Source organism: Giraffa tippelskirchi, chromosome 5, assembly GCF_054371585.1.
Source record: "Giraffa tippelskirchi isolate mGirTip1 chromosome 5, T2T-mGirTip1v1.2.pri, whole genome shotgun sequence".
In the NCBI taxonomy this organism is placed as follows: Eukaryota; Metazoa; Chordata; class Mammalia; order Artiodactyla; family Giraffidae; genus Giraffa; species Giraffa tippelskirchi.
The window spans coordinates 186,079,664-186,094,493 of record NC_137279.1 but is presented as its reverse complement, the minus strand read 5'-3'; the positions used below and the strand labels follow the sequence as shown (position 1 = coordinate 186,094,493).

At 45.3% G+C, this 14,830-nt stretch overlaps 1 protein-coding gene across 1 annotated transcript in view; it reads right to left on the bottom strand.

Moving 5' to 3' along the window:
* The window catches only part of CSMD2 (CUB and Sushi multiple domains 2), a 667,647-nt gene that overhangs the window by 36,728 nt on the left and 616,089 nt on the right, over positions 1–14,830 (bottom strand). Inside the window, exons 54-55 of the mRNA XM_081490945.1 lie at positions 6,756–6,929; positions 3,632–3,820 (exon numbers count right to left, since the gene is read on the bottom strand). Coding sequence (XP_081347071.1) covers positions 3,632–3,820; positions 6,756–6,929 — 363 coding nt within the window. The remainder of the gene's footprint in view (positions 1–3,631; positions 3,821–6,755; positions 6,930–14,830) is intronic.

Here is a 14,830-nt window from a genome sequence, read left to right as displayed (position 1 = left end):
AAGATATATCATGGATATAATAACCAAAACATAGCTGGAGTGGTTATCCTAATATCTAACATAATAGCCTTTAAGACAAAAACTGACTAGGCACAAGAAGAACATTCTATAGTATAAAAAGACATTCTATCAAGAAGATACACAATTGTAAACATATATGCATCTAATAACATAGCCCCAAAATATATGAAGTAGAAACTAACAGAACTAAAGTGAGAAACAGACAAATCAGCAAAAACAGCAGGAGTTCCTCACACCCCACTTTAAATCATGGTTAGAACCACCAGAATATGGATAGAGCAACAAGGAAATATAATGAACAATACTGTAAACCAACTAGACCTAGAAATCATCTGCAGGACACTCTGTCCAACAAGAGAAGAACATTCTTCTCAAGTGCACATGAAATGTTATCTAGAATAAAGTGAAAGTGAAAGTCGCTCAGTTGTGTCCAACTCTTTGTGACCCCATGTGGACCCCATACAGTCCATGGAATTCTCCAGGCCAGAATACTGGAGTGGGTAGCCTTTTCCTTCTCCAGGAGATCTTCCCAACCCAGGGATTGAACCCAGGTCTCCTGCATTGCAGGCAGATTCTTTACCAGCTGAGCTATGAGGGAAGCCTCATCTATCTAGGGTAGACCATATGTTAATCCATAAAATAAATCTCCATAAACTTTAAAAGACTGAAATCATACCAAGTGTGTTCTGTAAGCAAAGTGCAATGAAACAAGAAATCAGCGAAATAAGGAAATGTGGAAAATTCACGGATATATGGAAATTAAACAACACCCTCCTAAATAATCAGTAAGTCAAAGTATTCTTGCCTGGAAAATCCCATGGGTGGAGGAGCCTGGTAGGCTGCAGTCCATGGGGTCGCTAAGAGTCAGACACGACTGAGCGACTTCACTTTCACTTTTCACTTTCATGCATTGGAGAAGGAAATGGCAACCCACTCCAGTGTTCTTGCCTGGAGAATCCCAGGGACGGGAGAGCCTGGTGGGCTGCCGTCTATGGGGTCGCACAGAGTCGGACACGACTGCAGTGACTTAGCAGCAGCAGCAGCAGCAGCAAAGAATAAATCAGGGGAGTGATTAGAAAATACTTTGAGGTGAACAAAAATGAAAAAATAGCATACCAAAACTTATGAGATACAGTGAAACAGTGATTGGATGGAAATTTATAACTGTAAATGCCTACGTTAAAAAGAAGAAAAATCTCAAATCAACAACCTAAACTTCCCCTCTAATAAACTAGCAAAAGAGAGCAAACTATACCCAAAGCAAATAGAAGAAAAGAAATACAAAGGCTAAAGCAAGGATAAACAAAATAGAGAAACAACAGAGAAAATAAACAAAATCAAAAGTTGGTCCTTTGAAAAGATCAAGAAAACTGACAAATGTGTCTAGTCTGATGTGTGTGTGTGTAAGAGAGAGAGAGAGTGACAGAGAGAGAGATACAGGGACGGGAGAGGAATCAAATTCTAAAATCAGGAATGAAACTGGGGATGTTACTACCAACTGAATTTACAGAAGCAAAAAGCATTATAGGAGAATATGATGAACATGAATGGTCATATACCAATAAATCAGATAAACTAAACAAAATGGAAAAATTTCTAGAAACACACAAACTATCAAAACCAACTCAAGAAGAAATGGAATATCTGAAAAGAATTATATCATATAAATAGAATCAATCAATAATAACATATTTTTAACAAAGAAAAGTCCAGGGCCAGATGATTTTACTGATGAATTCTATGAAAATTTTAAAGAAGAAATAATACCAGTCTTTCTGAAACTATTCCTAAAAATAGAAGAAAAGGGACGTTGCCAACTCATTCTATGAGGTGAGCATTGCCCTGATACCAAAGTCAAAGATATCATAAGGAAAGAAAACTACAGACCAATATTCCTTATGAATGCAGTTGCAAAAATCCTCAACAAAAATACTAGCAAACCAAATTCAGCAGCACATTAAAATGAATTTTACCGTGACCAAATGTGATTTGTTCTAAGAACACAAGAGTTGTTCAACACATGAAAATCAATCAGTGTAATACACCATACTAATAGAATGAGGGGGAAAAAAGCACCAAATGATCATCTCAATAGATGTAGAAAAGTCATTTTAAAAATTCCAACACCCTTTCATGGGAAAAATGTCCAACAGACTAGGAGTAGAAAGGAATTTCCTCAATCTGATAAAGGAAATTTGCAAAAATCCCACAGCTAACATACTTAATGGTGAAAGAGTGAAAGCTTTTCTCCAAAGGCTATTTTTGTTTCTATTCTCCAAATACAAGAATCTCAGCCACCACCGCTGTACACAGGTGGTGGTCCATTTCCAACTCCAGATGATCTGTCAGTCATAAATGGGGCTGGATGGCCAGGGTGGGGTCCTCAGACTAGGGAAATACGGGCAGGTGAGTAGGTGAGCCAGCCTCCTATCATACCTAGAGGCACAGGGGCATAAGGAGATGAGGTCATTCCGACTGAGGGGCCAAAGTGTGTATGACCCACCACAGATAGGTGGACTGCAGAATGGCCCAACTCAATACCCATCAATCCCTCTGGACTGCATCTTCACCTCTACTATTAGTAAGACAGAGGAGAGAGAGCAACCCACAGGGCTCATGGTTAGTGATGAGATGGGGGAGCAGGAGCCTAAGGAACTGTTTTTTTCTTCAGCATGTGTGAGGCTAGCAACCCGACATCAGGATTCTTAGTGCCTCACGCATGCTATTTTCCCCACATGTTGTCCCTGTATTTTTTCCTAATATCATTTAAAGCAGTTATCGTTTATTGAGCAGCTACTAACTAGGCACTTTTAATGGGTGTTCTCATTTAATCCTCTAATAATCCTATGGAATAGGCATTAGCATCATTGATATAGACAAAGAAATGGAGGCTCTCAAATCACACAGCTTGTTTAGGGGCAGAGCCAGAATTCAAATCCAGGTCTGTCTGCCCCCAGGGTCTGCTGCATTTCTGCTTCAATCCTTCAAAAGAGGGGGTTCACGTGATGTCTTTCTGGAAAATCAAGGAGGGAGTAAAATGGAAGACAGGTTTCCACTAGGCAGCCAGGACCCCGGTAGGAAGGGAACCTTGGAGACTGAAGGGGTCGGTGACAGCATTAGAGAGGAAAGGGAATAAGCCTGCAGCCAGGAGAGAGTGAGAATCGGTGGGGCATCGAACCCAATGTGTTAGCCGCTCAGTCATGTCCAACTCTTTGCAACCCCATGGACTGTAGCCCACCAGGCTTCTCTGTCCGTGGAATTCTCCAGGCAAGAATACTGGAGTGGGTTGCCATTCCCTTCTTCAGGGGATCTTACAGACTCAGGGATCAAACCCAGGTCTCCTGCACTGCAGGCAGATTCTTCACTGTCTGAGCCACCAGGAAAGCAAAGAGTTGGACACGACTGAGCACACACACACACACAACTAACCCAATAGGAGCCCAAGATGGGCTCTGACATCCAGAGAGCAGTCTGAGTGACCATCACCGTGACCACACACACACACACACACACACGCGCGCGCGCGCGCGCACAGGAGGGCTGTCCTTTGACACGGACCATCCTATCAGTGCGGTCGGGTGATCACTGTGAGTAAATGATGTCTGCTTACAGAGACACTGGGGCCGGGGGCGATCCCACGTGCCATCTCCCTGGCAGCTGAGCACTGGGGTGCCCAGGAGGTAGAATCCGTGGGTGCACTGGTAAGACACAGTCGTGCCGTAGCTGAACCTGTGTGGGCCGCTGGCGTGGATCTGACGAACGCTGTTTTCTTGGTGCCCGGGATCCGTACAGTTGATGACTGCAATGGAACAGGATGATTAGATGCAGAGACCTGGACGTGACGATTTTTTTTTTTTCACTTTTAAATGGGAATTCAGAAGTCCAAACAGGAATGTATTCCCAGTAGAGCAAAATTTCCAGACCAAGAGAGGCTACACAAAGCAGATCCTGCCTGGGAAGCTGAGCTGGTCCTGAGGCTGCTGTACTCCCCTCAACTTGGCCACCTGGGTAAGGGATTCACCCTTCTGTGTCCAGCTAGACATCCCCCCTGCAAAAGCCTCCCTAATTCTCCCCAGACTGGTTAACCTCTCCCTCCTTGGTGGTCCTGGCATAAACCTCTATTGCTCGATGGTGCGTCAAACCTCTATTGATATGAATCCCTTGAGGGCAGGAATGCCCCCCCGTGTGTGAACCCATCCCCAGCACAGTGTGTCTCCTACAGCAAAGCTGTGGAAAGGGGATGGGTTTCTCTAGAAACTATTTTAATCACTTTTATGAGTATTTCAGGGGGAGATTTATCCTCGGGGATAAATTTGACTTTTAAATGCTGAAATGGTTCCAAAGCAGCTTATCAAAATCAGAGTGAGGTTTGAGTCATGACAATACTATTCATAACCCATGATGTCAACTTTGACTTTCAAAACACTTTCATATCCATTATTTAACCTGAACCTCATATGAGTCATATGAGGCAGGCAGGGTCAGTACTTGAAATCTTTGATAAGCTTTTAAAGTGTGAGCTAATTTTAACTTCTGATGACCCTCTCTGAGGCTAAGAGAGGTTGGAGTCACAAAACAGGTAAGTTGCATTCATTCATTCATGTTATTTACTGTGATATACTGAATGTCAAGCATCATGCTGGGCAGTAAGGATATGACAGAATTTACAGTCTGGAGTAGGGTTTCTCTTCCTTGGCACTGTGGATATTTTGGGCTGATAATTATTTATGGTGGGGGCAGTCCTGTGCATTGCAGGATGTTTAACAGTGTCTCTGGCCTCTGCCCACTAGATGCCAATAGAAACTCTCCAGTTGTGACAACCTAAGATGTCTTTTGACAGCTGTCCCCCGTTGGGACAGGGGAGCAGGAAAATCATACCGAGTTAAGAACTGCTGGTCTAGAGAGAAAGGGACAAACCAGCAATGATACTGTTTGGTAAGTGCCCTAATGGGGCAGCAGAGAATGTTCTGGAAGCCCAGAGCAGAGCCTCTAGCCCAGTACATGGGGCAGGGCAGGAAAGTCTCCCCAGAAGGAGCAGCCTTTAGGCTGGGCTCTTGATGACTGGGTAGAAGTCACCCGGACAAAGAAATGATGGGAGGCGACAGAGAAGGATGCATTTGAGGAAGCTGTGTCTGGTGCCCTGAGGGGCTTACAGGTGCAGGGCACCTGTGAGGAAACAAAAGAGGCTCAGTGCAGCTAGGACCCAAGACAGAGGTGAGGCTGGGGGCAGAGCAAGTGGAGAAGAATGAACCTGGATCAGAGTCTCCAGCCAAGGAGACTATTATTATCCTAAGGGCAGTGAGAAGTCTTGGGAGTTGTTTTAAACAGGGAGTGACTTGATCAGATTTATGTTTTTGGCAGGACATTCCGTCAGGAGAATGAACTGGGGTGGGGGTGGGGAGCAGGACCAGAGGCCATGATTTCTAAGATTTTACCCCAGTCTTCTGTTTTCCAAGACCGGCTCTTGAGCACAGCACCCTGGGAAGGGGCTGGGGTTTGGGGAGCTGAAGTTACAGGACAGAACATGTCTGGGAGAGAGAGCACAGTTCTTGAGGAAAGGGGATCATGGGATGACCATACCCCAAAGCATGTCTCAACTTCTTCCCTGGAGAGGTGATGGGAGCAGGGCACGAGGTCATGGCAATTTCCCCTGTATTCCCTAGATTCTTCTCTCATTCATAATGGCACCTTGAAGTGTTGAGCGGAATGTTATTTTAAGGTTAGTTGTGAATGTATCTTGATTGATTCTAAAGCATTATTTGAAAAATTTGGTCCTTTAATATCAATTACAAATAAACAGTGACACGTTGCACAGCCAATCGCCATGTACCCTCAACACTGGAGGAGGAGCCATCACCCGAGGGAGTCTAAGCCCTCACCCCTTACAGCTCTGAAGACTTGATCACCCTCCAGACCAGGGCAGGGATTGCTCCTGTTCAGCCAGTCTGACCCTCCAGTCAAACCTCAGCGAGCTTGTCAGGCCACTCATGGGCAGAGGCAGAGAGCCCCAAGGCCCCTCATCGCTGGGGGTGTGCACGTGAGCTTAGCTGCTAAGCTGTGTCCAATCTGGACTGCAGCCCACCAGGTTCCTCTGTCCATGGGGCTCTCCAGACAAGAATACTGGAGTGGGTTGCGATTTCCTCCTCCAGGGAATCTTCCAGACCCAAAGATTGAACCCGCATTTCCTGCATCTCCTGCATTGGCAGGCAGATTCTTTACCACTGAGCCACCTGGGAAGCCCTTCATTGCCGTGAGAAGCCTGTAAAAGCTTCAGGAGCTATTTCCTAAATAGTCTGGGTGGGACTGGAATATCCTCCATGTCGGGTCTGCCTCTTGAGTCTTTAGTTTCTTCTCTTCTCCTCCTCTTCATCCCAACCCCTAGATTCTGCTTTTTATGTCTCATTTCAACCCTTTCTTTTTTTTTTCTTTCATTAAGAATGGGGCTCTATATGATAATGATGAATTATTGGTTCTATGAAATGTAAACAAAAGACTGTGTTTTGAAAGATGAAACTTCCTTCGCTGTCTTTTTGTAACCAGTGAAGAATTTTGACATGGCTCTATCTGGGGGAAGAGAAATGCTCCACCTGTGACCCTTCTCTGCCCCAAGTTTTCCCTATTTGAGTCAATGTAGCACCATGACAGAATCCCCTGACTTCTGCTCTTGGGTCACAGACCACAGGTGGCAGCGGTCCTGGGGGTCGGGTGTGGTGAGGGGGAGAAGGGTGACTCACTTCGACAGGTGGGCAGCACGTCGCTCCACTGCCCGCTGGCCAGGCACTGGGATCGAGCAGCCCCCTCAGCCACATAGCCCGGGTTGCAAACAAACTTGACCATGTCGTTGAGGTTGAACTGGTTGCCCTGGGTGAGGCCGTTGATTGGGTTGCCTGGGTGGCCACAGGTAATTGCTGCAATCAAAACAGACAAGAGGTCAGCGCCCCTGTTGTCGCACATCCCCAAGTCTGTCCTCTCCTCACCTGGCCTCTCTCATGCCCAGAAGTGAAGCACAGCCCTAGGTCTGACTTTAGTCTCTTTTGCTACAAAACTCTGTTTTTGTGAAGTCAGCATGGGGACAGTCCCTCTTCCTTGAAGGTGTGTCCACAGCGTGGACCACTTGCGAGAAGTCGTTCGAGGACCATAGGGCATTAGGGCGTATCATCCTTCTTCTTCGCCCAGGCAGTTGGTCCTGCCTCAGTTCCTCTCCCTGACCCCTTCGGCTACTCATCTCCATTCTTTGCCAGATACCCTGGTGATTACCCTTCTGAGGAGTCAGACCAGCCTAAGTTCCTGGGTCAGTCTTGATGGAGCCAGAGTCAGTACAAACCACACCTGTGCGGAGGGATTGGTCACCCTGACAGGTCAGCGGGCCTCAGAGTTCTTAGAGGGCACAGTGCCTCCCCTACTCCTTCCATGTGAAGGGAGTTCAGCTCATGGACTTCCTGGCCTTTCTCTGTGCTCTCTTCGCTATTCTGCCTGGGGTAACTGGAAGCGGCCCCTCTGTGCAGTTTGGGAAGGATGAAGGCTCAGCCTTGTCTTCCTCCTCTGGAGACGGGCAGCCTGCAGGCAGCGAGGCTCCCCCCAGCCCTCCAGCAGAGGCAGGTTCTCCCCTGCCTTCCCCTCCCCCTACAGTGGAGTCGTGCCCAACCCAGGGCAGTGCTGCTCTGACTGTGTGAATCCACCCGACCTGGGGTTTATGTAGCAAGTTCCATTTGGCTCTCACATTAAGCTACGGCTCCAACTGAGCCTTTATCAGGAATAAAGGTGGTATTTTGGTGTCCACACATGACTGTTTCATTGTGTAACTTGTTCAGCCCTAGGTAGGGAAGGGGGAGAATGCTTTGGTGCTTGCAGGGCTCAGGCTCACCTCCTCCTCTCAGGAGTGGAGTTCACACCCTCAGTGGCACTGGTCTCTTCGACTTTTCTTGAATGTACTAAACAAGGTCCTGCCCCAGAGCCTTTGGACTAGCTTCCTCTTGGCTGAAACATTCCTTGGCCTCTGTCCTCATATCCTCAGGTCTCTCCTCAAATGTCATCATAGCAGTGATGCCTTCCATTACAACCAGATAAACGACCACCCAGCACTGCCGAAACTTCTTGCCCTGCTTGCTTTTCTATACAGCAATTCGCCCACTCTGAGCGCACTTCTTTACTCATTGCTAATCTTTCGCCACCTGAATGGAAGCTCCCTGGGGCAGGGACTCTGTTCCCTTTCTTGCTATATCTTCTGTGTCTGGACCAGTGCCTGACATATAGGAAGTTGTTGTTCAGTTGCTAAGTTGTGTCCAGCTCTTTTGTGAACCCATGGACCGTAGTTGGCCAGCTCCAACTACATGGGATTTCCCAGGTAAGAATATTGCAAGAAGTCCATGGGATTTCCCAGGCAAGAATATTGCAAGAAGTCCATGGGATTTTCCAGGTAAGAATATTGCAAGAAGTCCAAGGGATTTCCCAGGCAAGAATACTGGAGTGGGTTGCCGTTTCATTCTCCAGGGGATCTTCCAGACTCAGGGATTGAACCTTCGTCTCCTGCATTGGCAGGCAGATTCTTTACTGCAGAGCCACCAGGGACATACAGGAAGACCCTGATAAGTAATTGCAGAGTGAAAAAAAAAATTGCAGAGTGAACTAACAAATGAGTGAGTCATGAATGGATAGATGCCTGGCTTTTGCTCTGCTCCTGAGTCCTTGGCTCTATTTACTACCTGCCCAGTACCTAGTCTCTTTGGGTTGAAATCCGACTTGATGCTTTTGATGCCTCTCCCTTGGTCCTGGGTTTTCAGCTGTGAGAGGCTGAGGAACCATGAGGAATGCTTTCTTATCCCAACACTTGAATTTATGAGGACCCCATCCCAAACCCGGAGCTTCCCAGGTGTCTTAGTGGTAAAGAATCCTCCTGCCAATGCAGGAGATGCAGAAGATGTATGTTTGATCCCTGGGTCAGGAAGATCCCCTGGAGGAGGAAATGGCAACCCACTCCACTACTCTTGCCTGAATAACCCCATGGATGGAGGAGCCTGGCAGGCAACAGTCCGTGGGGTCGCAAAGAGTTGGACATGACTTAGCGACTAAACAACACCATCCCAAACCCAAATGGTATGGATGGAGGTCAGGGAACAAGAGTAAGTAGGACCCAGATTTTGCTATGGACACCTCTGCTGTCTCTCTGGGCCAGTTTATAAAAATCTCAACAGTAGTGTCCTTGACTCTAGCAGAGAGAGCTGGGCAGAGCAGGAGACAGGCTGTTAATGGGCTACAGGGGTTCAAGACAGCCTGGTGTGGTGGGACAAAAATGGATGATGAGGCCAGCAGACTGGATTTACAACTCAGCTGTGTCCTTTCCCTACTTTGGACACTTCACTCTGAGCCTCAGTTCCTATATCTGTAAAGTAAGAATTTCGATATGCATTGAACAGGGTTGCTTTGAAACAGATCCATACTTTCGCTCTTCATTAAATATTTACTGGATGCCTTCTAAGTGCAAGGCACACTGCTATGCATACTGATGAAATGTGAGGAGCTCATTTCTCAGCCTAGCAGGAGAGCAGGCAGGGGTGCAGACTGTCACATCACCGTGGCTGGTGCTGAAACAGGCTTCCAGGATGGGCACCTACCCTCCACAGGGGAGGGAGTGGTTAAGGAGGGTCCCCAGAGAGTGTGGCATACCCTCAGCTGGGTCTCAAGGCTGAGCAGGATTTTCCAAGTCAGTGAAGTGGTGAGAGAGTGGAGGGAGGCTTCAGAGGGCCTGTGAATGCCCTGAAATTATATGTAAAGTATGGGGTGTTTCCGATCAGCTTGGGAGAAGATGCATTGTTCTCACCAGACTTACAAAAGGTCACGACCTGCCTCCCCAAAGGCTAAAATACCACTTGTATAAAGTTAGAGGATAGGGCTGAGGGCTAAACCTTTGGGAGTAGTAACAGCTTTTGAATTGCAGATTGACCGAAATCCCAGCACAGGACATAGAGGGGTGGTCAGCAAAACTCACAGGAGGTGGGAGTGTCACAGGCTCATGGGGACAGCTCATGACTTATCAGATGTCCCAGGGAGCTCTGTTTCTCTGGAGAGCCCTGATGGACTCAGACACAAGGGGAGAAGGGGGACATACCGATGGGAAAGAAAGGAGGGTTAACTAGAGCTTGAACCCATGCGCTAGCAGACCCAAGTTTCCTGTGGGCCGAGACCACGGCACATTCAACTCATCTTTATGCACAACACCATACACACACCTGGCACAAAGTAGGTGCTAAGGAAAGGTTTGCTGGATTCGGTCTTACAGGCTTAGGTAAATTAACAGAAAAGGAAGGTGCATAGTTCAGAGGAGAGAACTGAAAACAGACTAAGCTCATGAAGAAGGCAGAAGGGAAGGTGATCCAGAGACTAATGGAGTGATTAGCCTTGGGCTTGGAGAGAGACTTCTCGACAGGAGGTAAGGGGCAAGGGTGAAGGTGGACAAGGACAGATGGACATGTGAAAGGGGAAGCAGGAAGCAGAAGGGGTTACTGTCTGATGGCTTCTGTTCTCTCTGCACAGTAGAAAGTGAGATTATATCATTAGCTAAGAATTATTGGGGTCTATAAGCTTTATTGCACTTAATCCTTACAACCCCGTGAGGTAGGCGCCATCATTATCCTTTCAGGAAAAAAGAGATTCAGAGGGGTCTGGGGACTTGTCTCAGGGGCACAGTTTCTAAGTAACCCATCTGAGTTCTGAACCTGGCTTCTCTGCTTTCAGGCCATCCTCACTATGTGTTTTAACTATTTGCTGAAAATATAGCAAATGTATCTCTAAGTAGGTAGAATATGGGTCCTCAGAAAGTAGGTGAGATTATGAAATAGCTGTGTGGGGAATAGACAAGGTCGCTGACTGAGGAAGTGTCTACAGGCAGCTGGAAAGTTCTGAGTCTGGTTGATATTGTAAACCTTGAATTCATAGGTGACGGCATCTAACTTGATACCTGCCACAGAGCAATTGCTTATAAATGCCCTGTTACTCTTGCCTTCCTACCCCAGATACTTCTTAAATCTCTGTGCTTCAGGAGAGAATGGAGCTTGGTACAAAAGATCTTGGCTTCTGTGATGTAGCAGGGCGGTGGTACATCACCCACCAGACCACCATCACTGTCCTCTTCACAATAGCAACAGCAGCATCTGACCATTTCACACGTATTCATTCATTTAATCCTTGCAATAGTCTCTGAGGTACCTGCTTTTCATAAGTGAGGAAACAGACCTAGTGAGATAAGCTACCTCATCTATCATCACATAGCAACATGCTATGTAGTGGTAGATCTGGAACTCAAACCCGGGCAATCTAGGTCTAGGGCCCAAGTGTCCAACTGCTTTACTCTGCTGCCTTTTCGTATGGACCAGGTGTAAAATTAAGTATCTTAGGTTAGGCAGACATCTTCCATTAATTCAGAATCCAGCATTCTCTATTACTTGTAACTCAAACCTTTTCACATGTGTAATGTGCCAATTTCTTGAAGGCATCTGAATTTGCATTTCCTGGATAAAACCAAATATGTTTTATTTAGAGACATCTACAAGACTGACTAAATGTAGATAGGTCTTGCTTTCTCTAAACCTAGTACTTAAGAAGCTATTAAGACTAATTTTCATGCATTGTTTATTAAAGTCTCACTATTTCATTATTCCATCTCATATATATGAAAAGCCAAGTGAAGAAGAATTAAAAACAAAAGCCTGCCTTACAAAAATTAAGACCAAAACACTGTACTTTACATAAAGGCTCACTTTATGGAACTTTAGAAAGTGAAAAATTTTCCAAATTACTTCCAGGCTAATTAGAATAATAGTGGCCATCTAAATCCAAAAATGCAGACTAACAAGAAGAAATAAAACTGTGGAAAGCCCAGGCCTGCAGCGTAACTAGAAGACAGAGAATGCTATAAACTTTAAATTACATGTAAGTAGAAAAATAAACACTAAACCTGGGCAGAACTATTTTTCATGCTTCTGTTGCAAGGCTTAGCAGAGAGCAAGGCTGTATGGAAAGGAGATGAGACAAGCAGAGGAATACTGATCCAAAGTCACTGCTAGAAAGAGAAAGCCCATCTTAAAGGTGAACATAGTGAAAAATGATCCTGGTATGTCAGTGCACCAACTATAGAAAAGAAAAATACATGTTTGCAACCTTTCCTGAATACCAATACCAAAGCAAAAGAAAAAAAGAGCAAAGCAAAGCAAAAAAAAAAAAAGCAAAGAAAACATGTTACACAGAGAAAAAAATACTATGGGTATGATATTTTACACATAATAATTAAAAAAAATTAAAACCAAACATATAAATAATAATATAGGTGAATGAATTTGACCAACCTATTAAGAGAATGCCAACATCTGCTGGATCATCGAAAAAGCAAGAGAGTTTCAGAAAAACATCTATTTCTGCTTTATTGACTATGCCAAAGCCTTTGACTATGTGGATCACAATAAACTGTGGAAAATTTTGAAAGAGATGGGAATACCAGACCATCTGACCTGTCTCTTGAGAAACCTGTATGAAGGTCAGGAAGCAACAGTGAGAAATGGACATGGGACAACAGACTGGTTCCAAATAGGAAAAGGAATACGTCAAGGCTGTATATTGTCACCCTGCTTATTTAACTTATATGCAGAGTACATCATGAGAAATGCTGGGCTGGAAGAAACACAAGCTGGAATCAAGACTGCCAGGAGAAATATCAATAACCTCAGATATGCAGATGACACCACCCTTATGGCAGAAAGTGAAGAAGAACTAAAGAGCCCCTTGATGAAAGTGAGAGAGGAGAGTAACAAAGTTGGCTTAAAGCTCAACGGTCAGAAAACTAAGATCATGACATCTGGTCCCATCACTTCATGGGAAATAGATGGGGAAACAGTGTCAGACTTTATTTTTTGGGGCTCCAAAATCACTGCAGATGGTGACTGCAGCCATGAAATTAAAAGACGCTTACTCCTTGTAAGGAAGGTTATGACCAACCTAGATAGCATATTTAAAAGCAGAGACATTACTTTGCCAACAAAGGTCCATCTAGTCAAGGCTACGGTTTTTCCAGTGGTCATGTATGGATGTGAGAGTTGGACGGTGAAGAAAGCTGAGTGCGAAGAATTGATGCTTTTGAACTGTGGTATTGGAGAAGACTCTTGAGAGTCCCTTGGACTGCAAGAAGATCCGACCAGTCCATCCTAAAGGAGATCAGTCCTGGTTGTTCATTGGAAGGACTGATGTTGAGGCTGAAACTCCAATACTTTGGCCACGTCATGCGAAGAGTTGACTCATTGGAAAAGACCCTGATGCTAGGAAGGATTGGGGGCAGGAGGAGAAGGGGACGACAGAGGTTGAGATGGTTGGATGGCATCACCGACTCGATGGACATGGGTTTGGGTAAACTCCGGGAGTTGGTGATGGATAGGGAGGCCTGGCGTGCTGCGATTCATGCGGTTGCAAAGAGTTGGACATGACTGAGCGACTGAACTGAACTGATTAAGAGAAAAGGATTTTCAAATTGACTCAGAAGGCAAGGTCCAACTCTATGATATATACGAGAGGCCTATCTAATTTGCGGAGAAGGCAATGGCAGCACACTCCAGTGCTCTTGCCTGGAAAATCCCATGGATGGAGGAGCCTGGTAGGCTGCAGTCCATGGGGTCACGAAGAGTCAGACACGACTGAGTGACTTCACTTTCACTTTTCACTTTCATGCGTTGGAGAAGGAAATGGCAACCCACTCCAGTGTTCTTGCCTGGAGAATCCCAGGGATGGGGGTGCCTGGTGGGCTGCCGTCTATGGGGTCGCACAGAGTTGGACACGACTGACACGACTTAGCAGCAGCAGCAGCATCTAATTTGAGTAATTCAGAAAGGCTAAAATAAAGGGATGGTTAAAGGCATATCAGGCAAATGGGAAAAGGATGAAAGTAGAGAGTGTAAGCCTAATGTATTAGGCACAGTACAATTCAACCTAGAAAATATTAAAGTGATAATGAAGACATTTTTAAAGACTAAAACCACAATTTTCAATGTAGAGATAACAGTTATGAATATCTATGTGCCAAATAACATGGCAATTATCCTTATGTAACACAAACTATGGGAAATACAAGGAAAAGTAAAAAGAAGAACACTAATATGAAGCCAGGCTTCAAGAGTATGTGAACCGTGGCTTCAACAGTATGTGAACCGTGAACTTCCAGATGTTCAAGCTGGATTTAGAAAAGGCAGAGGAACCAGAGATCAAATCGCCAACATCCGCTGGATCATCGAAAAAGCAAGAGAGTTCCAGAAAAACATCTACTTCTGCTTTATTGACTATGCCAAAGCCTTTGACTGTGTGGATCACAACAAACTGTAGAAAATTCTGAAAGAGGTGGGAATACCAGACCATCTGACCTGTCTCTTGAGAAATCTGTATGCAGGTCAAGAAATAACAGTTAGAACTGGACATGGAACAACAGACTGGTTCCAAATCAGGAAAGGAGTATGTCATATTGTCACCCTGCTTATTTAACTTGTATGCAGAGTACATTATGTGAAATGCTGGGCTGGATGAAGTACAAGCTGGGATCAAGACTGCTGGGAGAAATATCAATAACCTCAGATATGCAGATGACACCACCCTTATGGAAGAAAGTGAAGAAGAACCAAAGAGCCTTTTGATGAAAGTGAAAGAGGAGAGTGAAAAAGTTGGCTTAAAACTCAACATTCAGAAAACTAAGATCATGGCATCCAGTCCCATCACTTGATGGCAAATAGATGGGGAAACGATGGAAATAGTGACAGACTTTATTTTTTTGGGCTCCAAACTC